This window comes from Kogia breviceps, chromosome 17 (genome assembly GCF_026419965.1).
Source record: "Kogia breviceps isolate mKogBre1 chromosome 17, mKogBre1 haplotype 1, whole genome shotgun sequence".
In the NCBI taxonomy this organism is placed as follows: Eukaryota; Metazoa; Chordata; class Mammalia; order Artiodactyla; family Physeteridae; genus Kogia; species Kogia breviceps.
Genome location: NC_081326.1, coordinates 54,068,837 through 54,087,459, shown reverse-complemented (window position 1 = coordinate 54,087,459; position 18,623 = coordinate 54,068,837). Strand labels below are relative to the sequence as shown.

At 31.3% G+C, this 18,623-nt stretch overlaps 1 protein-coding gene across 7 annotated transcripts in view; it reads left to right on the top strand.

Moving 5' to 3' along the window:
- Positions 1–18,623, top strand: part of CSMD3 (CUB and Sushi multiple domains 3) — a 1,102,347-nt gene that overhangs the window by 440,939 nt on the left and 642,785 nt on the right. For 4 of the 7 annotated variants that reach the window (XM_067017122.1, XM_067017121.1, XM_059042773.2 and 1 more), the window contains 2 exons: positions 2,296–2,373; positions 9,936–10,023. In XM_067017122.1, the coding sequence (XP_066873223.1) occupies positions 2,296–2,373; positions 9,936–10,023 (166 nt within the window). The remainder of the gene's footprint in view (positions 1–2,295; positions 2,374–9,935; positions 10,024–18,623) is intronic. The other 3 variants (XM_059042775.2, XM_067017123.1, XM_067017120.1) reach the window with 1 other exon arrangement.

Here is an 18,623-nt window from a genome sequence, read left to right as displayed (position 1 = left end):
GTTAAATAACCAGAATTTACAATATTGCATATATTCATTCAATCATACTACTACAAACAGATGCTTTTAAAAAATAAGGTTAGGTCCCTTCAGAACCAGGAAACTGTTTAAAACTTCTTGGTCTCAGATGACATTTTCTTAGCTAGGTATTGTCCCTGACCTCACCAACCAAATAGTCAAATTTAAATATAAGCCCATTACATAAACCTAGTTTATACACACACACTTACACACACACACACACACACACACACACACACACACAGAGTTGTTTCCAAAATCCTTTATTTCTAGTAACTGAGCTCTTTGACCCTCTGGATTTTTCTTCAGTTTTCTCCTTTGGGTTTACAATCTTTTCATTAAAAAAAAAAAAAAAAAAAAAGAATTCCAGATTTGTGTTAAAACTACTATGACATTTTCCACCCCCTTTGTAATACTTAAAGTCAAATCTTATAATGCAGAGAAAAGTAGAGGTAGAATTCCTACTTATAATTCATGTTTGGATTGGGAGAATCTAGGATTATGCCTCAAAATACAAAATGTAAATTTTGTTTAAAATAATTTTCAGGCAGCAGGAAAACTTACAAGAGGCAGAGCTAAATTTAGAGCAGCCAACCAAATACAACAGTAGGACTAAACTTTAGCTTACCTTGGGGGCTGGGGTGTGGAAGAGAATTACAACGAAAAACATAACTTGAGAGAGATGTAGTCATTCTTTCACTGTAAATAAAGGGCCTCAGATAAAGAATCTCAAAATTATAAAGCAACTGAGCAGTCATCTAGTCCTAGCTACTTATTTTAAGAGAAGAGACAGGTAAAAAGGCAGACTCTTGTCCAAAAATCAACAACTATAATTGCTAAGAATCGGGTATCTTAAATCCTACTCCAATGATCATTTTCATATTTTTTATATGTACTATGTGTAGATAGTTTACAGCTGTTTATTTCAGTAAGCCATAAGACTCTGCCTCTACTTCTCTACTTTTGAAGATAGTGACAAGAAAAAAATCATCTTAAAATGTTTCAAAGGCAATAAAATATCCTTAATTTGAACTAATTGGGTAAAATGGCAAGTAAGATTTAGTGAAATGATCATTTTAAACTATCTAACAAAAATCAGTTTTGTTTTTTTCAAATTCACGAAGTGAACAAAACCTAATTGCCTAAATGTTTCAAGCTATCATTTCTACCTATAAACCTCATAAAATGCATTATGTAAAAAATTCAAATTATAATTGAGGAAGCTAAATATATCCCTTGGATTCTTGTTCATGTGTTTTTTAAAAGAAAATAATTTTTATTTAAATATCTCATTAGATCAGATTATGTAACATTTTTAATTAGTGGGGTGAGGTTTTAATTAAATAGTTTTGCTTTATTTCACTTGGTGTCATTACAAATTTAAATAAAGTAAAAGTAGTCTTCTGAACTATAGTTTATCCCTTTAAAAATTATATAGCAGCTGTAGTTAATAAAATAATTTATACTTAAGAGGAAATACTTTTTTCCTTCATCCAAAATTGTTGTTAAAATGTTCCAAGTTACTTCACTGAATTTGTATGTTTTTTAAGGCAAATCCAGTTATATCTACTTTAATATAGTACACAATGAAATATGCCAGCCTCTTATGTTGATTTTTAATATAATAATATCAAAAAGAGTAGCAAGGTAATTTAGATGAAATCCAAAAAGTTGTAATTCACTTTCATAAATTTTGCACAATATGGACTGAACATCAATCATCATTCACAAGCAATGTGTATGAAAGGAAATGGTTATTGGCAGAAATACTAGAATGTATTTTAAGTTTTTTTCAATTATGTCATTTCTTAAATGTGTCCTAATATTTCAATTAGGCTAAATTACCTTAAGAGTACACTAGTTTATTTTAAAAACCAGGCTCATTAAATTCATCCCACTTTTGTAATGTATCAGTATTTTTATTTTTCTAGTTTAATTTATTCCATAAAATAAGATGAATTCAAATGGTTTATGATAAAGAGTTAATGTTTTGCTCTTCTATAAAAACTGGGTAGTGTTAAAAAGTACCTATACATGTATGCAAGATTCTCCCTATAGTACACTTAAAATCCTTTTATACTGCTTGGTATTTTTACTGCTTAGTGATCAGATTGCTATTTTTTTCTTCTTTATTTTCTTCTGGGTACCCTATATCAGGCTTAAGAAAGTAGTTCTTTTAACTTGCATAATTCCATGCTAACAAAATTTGTTAATTTGAATTTCATTTTAAACTTGTGTATCCTGATACATGTTTTTGTTTGTTTTCTTAACTAGTGAAAAAGGCCATAGATTTTAAATCTAGAGGATTTAAATTGTTTCCAGGGAAAGACAACAGCAACAAGTTTTCTATCTGTGAGTGTACTCTTTTTTTTGTTTCTTTCTCTAGTGCAAGAGTGAAGTTTGTGGTGTCTGTGTTGTTTGTGTGTTTTATAAAAATGTTTGTGTATTTACCAAATTAACTGCATTAATATTTATATAACATGCATGATTATTCAATATTTTCTCATATTTAAATGCATATTGAGTTATTGGGTTATTGTGGTAAACTTTGGAGCTCAGATTGTTTCAAAATGTAAAAGAAAAAAACTCTTGATCTAGCATGTTGATAATATTCTAGTTTTCTAATTCTAGTATGTGAGATAAAAAAATGAGGGAAAATCATCAAATTAATGGTTTCTTGTAGGAATTTTTGTTTGAATGTATCTAAATTTCAACATAATTACTTTTCTAAGGAAAAATTTCTTTAAATAGCAACTTTTCATTTAAGGAATAATATATTTTAATTTGAGTTAATTTATACAAACCCTTAAGTCAAATATTTTGTAGATGAATTAACTAGCTAATTAATTTTTGTTTTATTTTGAAAATCTCATGAAATGAACTGAGGTACACATTTATGTGCTGCCCCAATGCACAATTTTGCTTATTAACATTTAGGGATTTATAGATGATCTGAAGTTCACCCATGAATCTCAGATTGAGTCACTGAATTTGAATATTCATTGTTATATTACCATATATGAACATAAAATAAGAGTTTTAAGAAAGCTATGCATTTTTTCAATATAAATCAATAGCAGTTTGTAGAAATACCCTGCCTTACTGTTCCTGCAGATACATATTATAAAATTTAAAAGAAGCCATTCATGACACCACATCTTACTTCTAAAATGCCTTATTGATAGTAAATAAGATTATTTTAAATAAATATTACCTTTTTAGCAAAAATACATTTTAAACATTATTTATTTATATATATATATATATATATTTTTTTTTTTTGCGGTACGCGGGCCTTTCACCGTTGCAGCCTCTCCCGTTGCGGAGCACAGGCTCTGGACGCGCAGGCTCAGTGGCCACGGCTCACGGGCCCAGACGCTCTGTGGCATGTGGGATCCTCCTGGACCGGGGCACGAACCCTCACCCCCGGCATTGGCAGGCGGACTCCCAACCACCGCGCCACCAGGGAAGCCCCAACATTATTTATTTTTATTCAATTCCAAATCATCTAATGAAATGAGTTTCAAACTATTTCTTAAAAAAAATCATTCATTATAGTTACATTAGAAAATGATTCTACCCACATATTTATTGAGTTGTATTTGTAACAGTAAATGGCACAAATAGAGCAATTACTTCACTTATCAAGAAGCAAACTTGGAGCCTGCTGGTATCAAATAATTTAAAGTGTCCTAATTTTAAAATGTGATTTTTTCACATTTTGTTAGATTTGAGAATACGAAACCAAAAATAGAAGATATCAGTAGGAAAACGTCAAATTGGGTTACCTGTTTGGAAAGCATTAAACAGTTCATTTCAAAGTAGCTGTATAAGTATGATTTATTGTTATACTTTTAGGGTTAAAACATATTTTCAAAATTGAGAACATTTCTTAGGGAAAATAAATAATCTACAGTATTTTTCATATATTAATTATTTGATACATTTCAGAGAGAAAGATATTTTTCCTATACAAGAAAATATAGGGCTTCCCTGGTGGCGCAGTGGTTGAGAATCCGCCTGCCGATGCAGGGGACACGGGTTCGTGCCCCGGTCCGGGAAGATCCCACATGCCGCGGAGCGGCTGGGCCCGTGAGCCATGGCTGCTGAGCCTGCGCGTCCGGAGCCCTTGCTCCGCAAAGGGAGAGACCACAACAGTGAGAGGCCCGCCTACCACAAAAAAAAAAGAAAATATAAACATAAAGTTGTTAGGTGAAATTATTCTGACATATCAAATTTTATCATGTCAACATGAAGGAAATGATGCAGACTTAAATAATTAGGTTTACCACTTTTTTTTTCTAATATTTTGTCTGGCTAATCTTTATTTTGGAAATCTAAGAAGAATTACAGGCTATCACTTTCTTACGCTTTCCTCATTTTGGTTACACAAATGTTATTTTATATGCTTCATCCTTCAAATTTTCAGATGTCCTGGGAAAATTAGGCTATTTATACTGAAATTAAGATGTATTCAACTCTATATCATCAACAATTATAAATATTACAATATATATAAATGTATCATAGTAATGTGCTGTACGCCTAAATCTTACACAATGTTACACATCAAATTTATTCAATAAGAAAAATGTGTATGTAACTTTTTATACTTGGTATATTGTCTTAGTGGACATACGTATTATTTTCATTGTTCTTGTACAGTGGTTTATGAGGATGAACAAGAAAGAGAATTTTAGACATAACAGTGTACCTGGGGAAACAAACCCTGATTAAATATATATATATATATGTGTATATATATATACATATATATATTTTTTAATTTAAAGAATATTTAAAATTGTCAGGAGTAAAGTTAATATTTACTTTTAAATTTGTCAGGAGACAGAAAGAAAAAAGTTACTCATAAAGCAAAATATGTTAATTTACTTCATAATTTTAAAATATATTTTATATTTATCCATTACAGCTTATATAGGAGATAAAATATACTCTTGTGCTTTCTTATTTTTATTTTTGAATAGAAATAATTCAACTTTCATCAAGACAGGTTATTTATGCCAATTTTTTTAGCAACAGTAACAAGCCAACATTATTTTAATGTTATTTTTCTACAGTTTTTTTCTCAAATGTTTAATAGCTAGTTACAAATATATATTCTCTATGGTTGATCACAGAGAAAGTTATAATGCTTTAATTTTTATCATTATTACATATCTGCTATCAAGTAGGCATTTTGGTCTTCATCTCTTTGAATCGTTAATTTAACACAGAGCCAAATAATTTTAAAAGGGGACAATTTTTATCTGACATTAAACTTTCAAAGGAAAAAAATAGTAAAGATTGTGTTCTTTTTTTTTTTTTTTTTCTACAACTTATAAACCTTGTGTTCTTTGAAAAAACTATCGATTCAATCACTAGAACTTCCAGGAGTGAGCATAAGAATGGAGGACATGAGCTACACACATTTCCAAATTGCGTCTTCCCATAATAGCACCTTTAAAGTTTAACTAAGAAACAAATTAATAAGAGATTCAGGAAACTGCAGTGGTGTTCATGGGAAGCATTTGGTTGTTTAAATGGCTAATTCAGATTCTTTTTCCTATTTTAGTACCTGAACTCTATGTAGTCTCTTTCCATCACTTGTTGTTGTTTATCAAAGAGAGTAGTTTTGCAAATTAAGGAAAAAGTATTTTTTAATATTAAAAAATAAATTTTTATATTTTAAAAGTTGAATTGAGTGAATTTATTCTTGCCAGTTTTTCTACTGGGCTCTTCTAAAATTTTAAGGTGGAGTTATAAAGAAACTGTGAGCTTTCCATAATGTATTTTAAAAAATTATTTCATCTTCAAGTCCATACTTTCATGCATTCTTATTATACATTCATTTGACAATTCTATTTGAACTACTTCTCCATGGCAGCGCCATGCTAGACTAAGAAGGTAAAAAGAGTGAATAAGGTACAGTCTCAGTTGGCAAGGATCCAACATCTTATTGGGAAGCTAAATGAGTTAAGTGGCAACTCTTTGTAGGATATAAAGTTAGTATAAAATAACATTCTGTCCACATTCATGATGTTGGAGTTCAGAACAAGATCCAAAGCATTCTACTTTATAAGGTGGAATAAAATTTTTAAATCTAATATAAAAAAAATTCTAAGATGCCACCAGCTGGATGAGGTAATGTAGAGATGACTTTTAGGATCTAGTTATTTTTATCTTTAGAGTAGATTATGTGCTATGTAAAATAAGCTTAAGAAAACTTGCTTGTAATAATATTTTATTTTGATGTTGACTAATTTTATAGTGTTTTCAAGCTAGAATATACAATAATATAGTACATTAATTAAAATTCCTATAGCATATTTTATAAGCACATATAATAAATATACTTCAATGTTATAAGAAATGATAATTCATCCAATTTTTTAAATTCTATAAATTCTTCCCTCTCTTTTTGTCACTGATGTGTGGGGAAAAGGATTCATATTGCGTTAGTACTAGTAATAATAACATTATTATTATTATTGTCCTTAAAGATCAGAGCAAAAAGGATATTCCCTGTAGTTATGCTCTTTTCAAGAGGCAGGACCCTGTCCATGTAATTAACTTTTAAAGAGCACTCATGTTCTTTTTACAAGTTACTATTCAAATTGAAAAGTAAAAATGATAAATATTTGTCCAGTTGTTTGAATGGCATTACGTAGTGAAAGCAGCTAATCAGCTGGATACTAACTTCATTTAAATGTCCTGGCATCACTAGCTATGGGCAGTTATGTAGCATCTAAATATCAGAAAAATAAGAGATTATATACTTTGTTCTTTATTTTTTATTTAAAATTTTTAAATTAAAGAACACTAAATGCATGTATCATGCAGCAGCTCTCCCGTTATCTTTACAATTTAAGTTGGGAACTTTTTCATTATTGCAGATGTCCAAAGACAGCGGTTTAAAGGACACTTTCAAACAGACAAAAGTAATTTGACAATTAAATCATAAGAACTGGGATTAATTAAGTGAACATGGTGAAAGTTATAAATATGGTCTGCATTCTAAGATAAAATATTTGGAAAGTGTTTTGAATTTTAAATATTGATGCCCTTTCTCCTTTCTGATCTTTCTGTACAGGATGGAGAGCTCAGGGATTAAGAGTAGAATTTCTTGAATCAGTCTGCCAAGGTTGAAACCTAGACTAAGACAGAAAGTGGAAATAGGACTTTAGAAATGTGTCTTAACGTCTCTATGCCTCAGTTTCCTCACCTGTAGGAAACATATAATAATAGTAGCTACCCTTCAGATTTGTGTGAAGATTAAATGAGCTGATACATGTAAAGGGTATAGATTAGCTCCTGACACATAGTACTGTGTGTTAGCTATTGTTAAAATTTATATTAACCTAGGCAATAATGATGAAATGGAAAAAATGAAATTTTGTATTATTTTTATTTTCTAATGTATTCACAGACATGTTACCTATAATCTGTGTTATAAATTTATATAATAGTGTAGGAAGCCTAAGTCATGCCACTTCTTTTTCTTATCTCTATCATATGTTTAAAAAGTTACATTTTAATAGCATATACTTTAATATTTTCAAAAGTCAGTTAAAGATAGGATAGTTCTTCCCATGGAAAAAATACTCTACTCATTGAAAACAGTGTACAACACATTGTTTTTAATCAACCTACTAGGAAATATTTACTGAGAAGTCATTAACCCCCATCTAGGCACTGTGGGAATATTAAAATAATTCTGTTTTTCCTTATCTTTATCAAGGGTATAATATATTTGTATATATGACTAAGGAATATGAAACTACTAACAGTATGACAAAATAATTTAAAAATTAAATATAAAATTGTTCATGTCATATAAAAAGAGGGATTAGAAAATCTGGAAAAAAAATGAGAGACTGTATTTTGCAAAATGTGGGACTTGAGCTGAGTCTTGAAAATTATATAGAATTTTGATAGCTAAAGAGGAAGAAATGGAAAACATGGAGACCTGGAGAAAACACAAAGCATGGAATGAGCATGGCTAACCAGTAAAATTGCAGAAGAATGAAGAATCTGTTGGACTTGAGTTATGGATGTATATTGGTGGCTAGTGGGTAGTAGACTTGATATACTTAGAAATCTAGAATCATAGGATATTTGGACAGTAATGAAAACTGTGTTTGAGAAAGTTTAGTTCTAGTACTCAAGATGAATTGGAAGAGAATGATAATAGAGAAACCAAAGCATCAGTGATTAAGCTGGATTTGAGCATGCACATGAAATGACTATGAGAATTTTGGTGGGTTGACCTAGTAGGTCATTGAAGGAGCAGGACAGAGCTCGGGGAAAAAAATGACAAAACCATATATTTGAAATTCTTAGCAAAGAGGTAATTTTTCAAGCCACGAGGAAAATATAAAATATGGAGAATTATGGGTCATTGTCTTTGAATTTGCCCTCTGTATGTGATATCAACTAAAGTATGAGAGTGGCCAAAACAAACATAAGAAGGAACAAAAGCCAGAAAAATAAAAAGAAATTAATTAGCAAGTCAGCAGACCAAGAAAAGCAGAAATATCATATGCTTTGTGTGGATTGGTGAACTTGTAATTTGGCAGCAATAAGGATACTGTTGAGGATATTTAGGAAAGTGATTTTTATAGAATAAAGGGTGCAAACACAAAATTTCATATCTAATTGAAAATATGACAGCTTTATCAGAGCTATGACTGTTGGGCCATCATCTGATAGTTATCTTGCTATCTAATAAATCAATATGAACAAGATGACAATCTGAACTAAATGATGCAGGGATCCAGTGGTTCTCAATATTGACTCTACATTAGAATCACCTGGAGGAGTATTTAAAAAAATCAAACAAAAACAACAACAACAACAACAAAAAACGGATCCACTGGGTCCTACCCAAAGTAATTGCATTAGAATATCTAGACATAAAAGTTAAGTGTCTTTATTCTTTTAAAAAAAGCTCTACAGGTGATTCCAACCCACAATGTAGGACAAGAACCATTGCAAGGTTTACATTTTTCCCTCCCTAGAGTCTCTACTCAGGTCCCATTCTTTTCTTTAAAACGCAGATAAGCTGATTAGAGGAAAATAGAAGTTACTCTCTAATTCACTATAAGATTGAATTCATGAAACAATATCACTCAGATATTTCAGACCTTATCTGTTTTAATGATCTTCCCATTTGAAAAAAAGCACTATCTTGGGAAATTATTTATTTACTGTGATCACATTCACTGAAAATATTAATAAATCTTTTTAATAATTGGATATTCTGAAGAAATTGCTGAAAGTGTACAATGGCTAAGTAAAACACAGTCATGGAAATTGTTAAAGGGTAAAGCCCTTATTTTGATTTTCATCATTATATCATAATTCAATGACATGCTTGATAATTTGCGCCGCAATTTTACTTTCACATTGGCAGACTAAATTCTTTGTTATACACCAAATAAAAAGTGGTAATAACCTTAAACGTTTTTCCACAGGGTCTTATTTTTCTATTGCAACTTTAAAAATAATAAGTACCCAAATGACACTGCCCTAACTGGTGGTGACTTCTCTACTGCCAAGAATTAATGGAAACTCTGGCACTGATACCCTGGGAGTGCATTACAAGAGATTTCACTATTTGATAGTAATTAAAAATAAAGTGTTAATTGTTAATGTGTTAATATTCAGATTAGTAAGTCATTGAATAGGAACATGAAACTTACTTTCTTATATGTCCACAAATAGAAAAAATGTTTTTGTCCTCATTATTGATTTGTCAAACTATATTTAACTTTCTATATATAATCTATAGTGATTACAATAACAAAATACAAGAATATATTTTATGTACAACTTTAAATGAATATCATCCTTGTTTTTCTAATCATATATGTTTTGATTATTTTTTTCTTTTCTTTTTTCTGTTGTTCCAGTAAATGAGGGAGGTATTAAAACAGCTTCCAATTTATGCCCAGATCCAGGAGAACCAGAAAATGGGAAGAGAGTTGGATCAGATTTTAGGTAAGATTTTAAATTGTTTATTTCATTATTTATTTTGTTAAGGTTTATTTTAATTTTAACTTCAAATATAACTAATAACATGGAGATGAGACTTGGTGACTTAAAAGTGTGGCAGCTAGATTTCATTGATGTGTTACCATTAATAATATTTCATTATTTTCAAGTGACTAATCAAATTTATTAGGATACTTTTTGGAGTTTAAATGATTAATCTATCGTCATGTAGTAAGTGAAAAATCATGGGATTTGATTTGAAAGACATGAGTTTGAATTCAACTTCTATTCCTTATTAATTGTCTGATCTTTGGTAAGTTATTCAATCCTGTCTGCCTGAGTTTCCTCTTCGGTAACATGTATATCAAATTTACCACATAGAATGGTGAGTTTCAAATGAGGTACTGCCTGTGAAACCTTCCTGCAAATGTTCTATAAACATTTTATATGTAATTTTTAGAAGTAACTGTAACTTGAATAAGTTTTATCTCTATCTTAAAATTAGTATTTATTTTAAAATTTGAAATTAGTTTACTTACAACATAGAAAATGTATGTAGTAGACTATGGTAGCCATTAACTTACACTATCAAACAATATTTTTTAAAAATCTTGAATTTTCAGTAGTCCTCTGTAACATTTTACAAATAAAAGATACAAAAAAATCCTATAAAATAGTAAGTGATAATTTAGTTAACATTCACAAATATTTATTTTCACAAAATATTCATGATATATTAAATTTTAAAAAATGATAATGGTTATATTTACACATACCACACATTTACAATCTTTTCTTCTTTATATTGTTTGTATAAAGGACAAATTCTGTGCTAAAGAATATCCCTATGAATAAAAAGATAGTTCTTATAATAAAGACCTGTGAAAAATTTGTCCCTGTGGATCATTCAAGTTGACTTAAAGTTATATTTTGATACACTTGCAGTGGAAAACAATATTAGTTCAATATGAATAAAATTGTAATTTTCTAAAAATGCTACAGAAGTTTCATTGACTAGCCTGATAATTAATATGGATAATAATGTTTGAAATATCACTCTAGAAAGAAATTCAAAAGACCTGGGAAACTAGTCTGATCTTAATAAACTAAGTGACTATGTTAAAAATCAACTAAATCTCTCAACTTCAATAATTAAAAGTGATATTTCATAGACTACAGAGTGGTAAACAATTTACCTAGTATTTTTACATGTATTCCTTATTTATTATAAAATGCTATAAGGTGTTTATTATTTTATTCCCACTTTACAAATAAGAAAACTGAAACTCTTTATCCAGCTAATAATTTGATGGAATTGAAATTTGAACTTGTTATTTCCTGATTCTAAATCCTGACCCTTTAATCACTATATTATATTATGCTTTGAAACCAAACTTCATTCACATCCCATCCTTGCAATAAACTATCTTGTCTTCTCCAAGAGTTGGTTTCGTCAGATCTAAAAACACGGATAATATTACTTGTTTCATGGATTGAGGGAAAGATTACATGAGGTAACGAATTCATGGTAGTAATCATAAAGCTTAAGACAAATAAGTATTCAATTAATTCTAGCTTCTATTATAGTATGATAAGATAAATGAAATACTTATCATTAATATTTATTTGGTCTCACTTTTTTCAAAAATATGAGGTTTATTAGAAATAGACTTAATAGGAATATAGTGAGTTAAATTACCTTTTAGTGAATTTCAAATCATAAGATTATCTTACAGTCATGTTTCAAGATCCTGATAGATGTTAGTCATCAAGAAGCTCACAGTCAGGCTAAGATATAAGAGAGTCATTATAATTTAAGAACATGTGAAATGTCATGGAGACAGAAGAGGTATGGTATTTTGGGCATCTAGGAGATGAGGGTCACAGAGGCAAATGTTGAGGTGGGTTATGAAGTATGATTGGAATCTGGTATAGGGAGGAAGAGAAATCCAGATACCATTTATATGTTTATACATTCATTGTCTACATATATTGTTTGCCTATTATGTACCTGGCTTTGTACCAGGAACAAATAAAACACTGAACAACAGACATAGTACATGCCCCCCATAGTTCTTCAGATTTAATGGCAAAAAAGACAAACAATTAAATGAAACCCAAATTTTAAAAAGTGCTGTGAAGTCAAAAAATAAAATAAAAAATCAAGCTTCTGTGAGAGAGGATAAAGATGTCAGAGTGGGAATCCACCCAGTGTAAGAAGGTCCCACTTTCATTGATACCAGAAGAATTTTATGCCTCTAGCCTACAGGAAAGGAAGAGCCTCACACTGAGGAAGAGCTTGATGAGCCATTCCAGGAAAATAAAGATTAGGGAGTCTAAATTATAGAATGTAAATTGAAGAAAAGCACAGAATGCAATAGAAAAGCGGTAGAATGAAGTTGAGGAGATGTGGAGGAAACAGATCTCTTCAGAAGAAGAAGCAAATTGGCAGCCATTCTGCTTAATCTGCACTGAAGATAAGTTTTGTTTTAAACACACAGTGTTTTTAAAATATGTGAGTCAACATTTAAAAATCAGGAGATTTCACACACACATACACACACACATGCACGTGCACACACATTTTTGTATCCCCTTTTTAGATTTGGCAGCTAAAACCAATGTACCTTCATTGCAACATCTACTGGAACAAATTAACAGATGTTCCCTTTAGGCTAAGCAAACTCTCTTGTTCACAGTGGTCACCCCTAGGCTTCTTCATTCATGTAGGTCACCTACTTATTATGGGAAGCTGTAAAGAGTTTTGAGAGAGAGAGATGATTCAATTTATATTTTCAGTACATCATGCTTTATACTTTAGATAGATGGATTGAAGAAAACAAGTTTTAGTTAGAAGGCTACTGCAGCAGTCTGGGTTTAGGATGGTAGAGACTTAGACTATGGTGGGTGATAGCAGTGAACTAGACAGACTCAAGGTATCTTTTGGGTCTTGGACACTCAAAATTCTCAGTGTCCAATGATACTTGATGTGGAAAGTAAGAAAACCAAAAAGGATGATCCCTAATTTCCTCAGCTTGAACATCATGAAATTGGGGTAAATAATTATATTTAATTGTGTGTGGAAGTCCAGAGGTTTTGAGGGAAAAAAATAAGAGTTCTGTTTAGAGATTGTAAACTTCAAATGACTTAGAGATTTACAAGTGGGAATGTTAAGTTTATAGGTGAACATAATTAAAATTCAGAGATAGCCAGGAAATAATCAGTATGTAGATGTTATTAAGAAACCTAAAGCAGCATGAATAGATGACATCAGTTAGACAGTGTAGAATGACGAGAGAATCTATGACATAGTCCAAAGTTCTATGCTATTTCGTGATATGATTGATTTTAAGAAGCTATCAAATCATTCTCACGAGTGGAAAGAGAAATAGGCATGAAGGGAAGGAAGTCCTTTAAAAGGGGTCAGGAATTTTGAATACAATTGAAAATGATGAGGACAGAAGACTGTCTCTTAAATTTGACAACATGAAGGTTGTTGGCAAGAGTGATTTCATTGGAGTGACAGAGGTTGAAACAAATTGAAATAAGCTGAAGAGTGAATAGACAGTTCAGATAGGTAATAGCTTTGGAACATCAAATTGCACAAAGCAGAAGAATAATGGAACAGTTCTATAGTCATTAAAAAATCAAAAGAAATTTTCTTTTTAGAGATACAAGAAACTAGAGCATGTTTATTGGTTGATACAAATAATCCTGTAGAGAGGAAAATAACTGACAATAAGATAGCTTCCTAGTGGGTATAAGTAAAGGAACATAACTTTTTTGGAGAAAATAAACATGATCCCAAGGACAGGAGGAGTGCTCTAGAGCCTGTGAGCCGCAACTACCGAGCCCACGTGCCACAACCACTGAAGCCCGCGTTTCCTAGAGCCCATGCTTCGCAAAAAGAGAAGCCACCACAATGAGAAGCCCGCGCACCGCAAATAAGCCCCTGCTTACGGCAACTAGAGAAAGCCCATGTGCAGCAACCAAGACCCAATGAAGAAAAAAAAAAAAAAAAAAAAAAACCCAGAGATTTTGTGAAGGGAAAATGAGAGAGCTTATATTTAATACTTTTACTCTCGGAAGGCTGCATCAAGCAAGACCATCAAATTCATACATACATATATATATATATATATATATATATATATATATATATACATATATATATATACATATATATGTATATATATATATATATATATATATATATATATATATATATATATATATATATATATATATAAAAGAGAGAGAGAGAGAGATGGGAATGGACGGGAGAGGAACTTTGAGAGAAAAACTGGAAATAGTTGTTACCCAATAGTGGGAGAGCAAGCTTGATATAGAAATATTACCTTTCTAAGTAATTTTGAGTGTCCTTTTGAGATTGATGATAATGAATCTGCCTAGTTATATGATTTCTATCTAGAATTACTAAGCTTCCCAGGTACAAGCATAAAAAGGATTGTGCAAAGGCATGATAAAATTCAGTGCATTCAGGAAATTTCTAGTGATTCTTCTAGCCATAACAAATAGAAACACGGATGTGCAGCAAAGAAAATTTCAAGCAGAGTTATAGGTTGGGGGTCCTTTACAAGATAAGTGGATTATATCATCTTTCAAGTTCAGTTTCAGCTATAAACAAGACCGATTCAGAAATAGCAGGTGAAATATTTTTTAATCTGTTTCAGAAGGGAAATAATTTGTGTGTTTAAAAAAGTATGAAACGGTAATCATTCTTATATAAAAGGCTATGGGAAGCACCCCAAAGAATAAGAAAAGGGAAAGCAGGTAAAGGTATAAAAATCACTGACAAAAGATATACTGTGTCAGCTTATTTTGGAGCAATATACATTTAGTTAGGGCTTGAATTAACTCTCTGTTACTGGACCCCTATCATTTCAAAGGAAAATTAGCCTCTGTTAGGCAGGTACATGATGAATCACTACTTCCACATATGGAAGCAAGCTTGGTTGTTGGATTGAAGCACCAGTCCCTGCCCCATAAATATTAAAACAAACAACAAAGAAGCAAAAAAAACACAAAAATAACTCATGGCAGTCTCTCCTGGTGCCCTTTACCCATTTATCTATGTAATACTCCAGTTCTTTGAGGTACCAGGGCTCGCACATTTCTTCAGTTTAGCAAACATCCAGGTAAGAGTAAGAAGTCAGTCTCCCCCACCATTTAGTTCCTCTTTACTCACTGAATTGTCTTCTTGAAGCCTCCCTCCTAATTGAGTTGAGGTAGGAATGGGGACCACCCACTCAAATGCTCCAATTCCCTCCAAAGAAATTATACCTGCAAATTTTTCATTAATTGGTATCCTCAAATCTTCTGATACATCCTTCCTGGAGCTAAGCTATGTGTTATTCTAATGATATTGAATGAATTTTTTAAAAAACATCCTTAAATTCTACACAAGTGTTCTAAAACCCCTCTTTTAGAATGTGTGAGTACATATCCTCATTTATCAGCCTTGGGGCTTCAGCTAAAACTGAAACAACCGGAAATGTCTCATTTATTAACATACTTTTCCATAAGTGATCATTTCCGAAGAAGGGAAATATTGTGAAACGAGTCCTATTCCATCTGAAAGTATGAAAAATTGATGAGGACTTAACCATAGATGATTTTTAAAACAAATGAATGGAAGTTCTAATAACAGAACATTAAATTGTTTATAAACTGCAATTGTTAAGATTTCATCTATAAATGTTTGTGTTTCTTTAATCTTAAAATTATATGTCTTCTAAGATAAGCACACAAATATACATAAAGATAAATATAAAACACCTTTTGTTTATTGGCTTTTTAGATGTTAATAACATATTTTTCTCTGTTACTCATATCTTAAAAAACTCTACCAAGACAATTTCTCAAGATTTGCCAATCACCATCGTTAATCTTATAGCAGCCCCTGAATGTATTGGCATAGGGTCTAGGGAGAGCAATTCTTACGCACTGGACTAGAATTCAGGTCTTATTTTCAAGTGCAATATTGTTTTCTTATAAAACACAAAAATTATTTAGTTAGTAGGGTGGCTTTCGATTTTTTTAAATTAGAAACACCATTTCCTAGCAAACCAAACTTAAAACTTGGTAGTAATTACAAGCAGCCAGGGTCAGGGTGGGGGTGAGGGGCAGACAGGAAAGTAGGAACAGTTGTTTATAGCACCAAACACCACTGATTCTTTTTTTTGAGGGGGGGCGTTTTTTTATTGTTTTAATTTTTATTGGGGTATAGTTGATTTACAATGTTGTGTTACTTTCAGGTGTACAGCAAAGTGAATCAGTTTCATATACATATATCCATTCTTTTTTAGATCCTTTTCCCATACAGCCTATTACAGTGTATTGAGTAGAGTTCCCTGTGCTATACAGTAGGTCTTTATTAGTTATCTATTTTATATATAGTAGTGTGTATATGTCAATCCCAATCTTCCAATTTATCCCTCCCCACCCCATTACTCCCTGGTAACCATAAGCTTGTTTTCTACATCTGTGACTCTACTTCTGTTTTGTAAATAAGTTCATTTTTACCCTTTTTTTTTTTAGATTCCACATATAAGTGATGTCATATGATATTTGTCTTGCTCTGTCTGACTTACTTCACTCAATATGACAATCTCTAGGTCCATCCCTGTTGCTACAAATGGAATTATGTGGTTTTTTTATGGCTGAGTAATAGTCCATTGTATCTATGTACCACATCTTCTTTATCCATTCCTTTGTTGATGGACATTTAGGTTGCTACCATGTCCTGGCTATTGTAAATAGTGCTGCAATGAACATAGGGATGCATGTATCTTTTCAAATTATGGTTTTAGAGGGAACCTACCTCAACATAATAAAAGCCATGAACAACAAATCCACAGTGAACATCACTCTCAGAGGTGAAAAACCACCAATTTTTCTTTTGAAGTATCTCTAGGGTCCAAGTCCTCATCCATTGCCACTTCTATTCTTTTAGCTCAGGTTTGATTAAATCCCTAACAATTCCTGCAGGCTTCAAGGTTTCAGTGTAATGTCACTCAATACAATCAATAAACCACCAAAACCATAAATAAAAATATATAAATTGATTGATTAGAATCAAAATGTCAGTGTCCTTTGGTCTATAAATTCGGAGGCTAGGAGAGAAGGGATTAATTAAAGTACTTTTAAAAGTTTTTGCTGTGGTTTTTTTTTGTTTTGTTTTTATACTTAAACATTGCAAAACCTAGTTAGAACTGCTTTGAAATTTGAAGCAGGTAACTTCTCATATGTTACCTGCCATCCTATAATAAAATAGCATTGCCTTTTCTATTCGTTTATCTTACACTATTTTATCGTACTCATCACCACTGAAGTTATGTATATGTATTTTATTTTTATGTTTTCTGTCAAGCCCCACTAGAATATTGGCTGTAACAGTCCATGGGCTTTGTTTGGTACAGTATCAACTTTACTGAAAATAAGTTTTAGCCACTCAATAAATACTTGTCTTTTAAACAAATGGGATCTTAAGAAATTTATGAAATCACTGATCTTTCAAGATTTAGAATATATAAAGCACTTTCAAGACAGAACACTAGGTAGGCATACACACAGTTTCACTTCATAATGTATGTAAATATTATTTTCATAATATTTTAAAAATACCACAGCAACAATATTACTTTTAAAAAGGCATACACAAATTTGAAAGAGCAAATTAAATACAAAGATGAAGAATAGTAAAAAGCAGAGTAGATATAAATTAAAGTGAACAAGAAATTAATAGAGAAAAATCCATAAAACCAAAAGGTAGTTTTATTGAAAAGATCAATAAAGTTGATAATCTCTAGAGACAGACTAATCAAAGAGAGAGGGGGAGAGAGAGAGAGAGAGAGAGAGAGAGAGAGAGAGAGAGAGAGAGAGAGGTAAAGAGAGAAAAGAGAGTAAGAGAAGAGATATAATCCATGAATATTAAAGGATAATAAAGAAATATTATGAGCAACTCTGTGCCTACAAATTTGATAATTTAGGTTATATTGATGGATTTCTTGAAAAACACAATCTATAAAATTCTCACAAAAATAAATAAATCATCTGAAATGACCTAAAACTATTAAAGAAATTAAATCAATAATTAAAACCTTCCATTGGTGGGAATGTAAATTGGTACAGCCACTATGGAGAACAGTAAAAACTAAAAATAGAAGTACCATATGACCCAGCTACCCCACTCCTAGGCATATACCCAGAGAAAACCATAATTTAAAAAGATACATGCCTCCCAATGTTCATTACAGCACTATTTACAATAGCCAGGACTTGGTAGCAACCTAAATGTCCATCAACAGAGAATGGATAAGGAAGATGTGGTACATATATATATAATGGACTATTACTCAGTCATAAAAGAGAACAAAATAATGCCATTTGCAGCAACAAGGATGGACCTAGAGATTGTCATACTGAGTTAAGTAAGACAGAAAAAGACAAATATCATATGATATCACTTATATGTGGAATCTAATAAAAGGGCACAAATTAACTTATAAAACAGAAGTATATATGGAATCTAAGAAAAAAAAAATGTCATGAAAGATCTACTAGAGCATGGCCTTGAGGATATG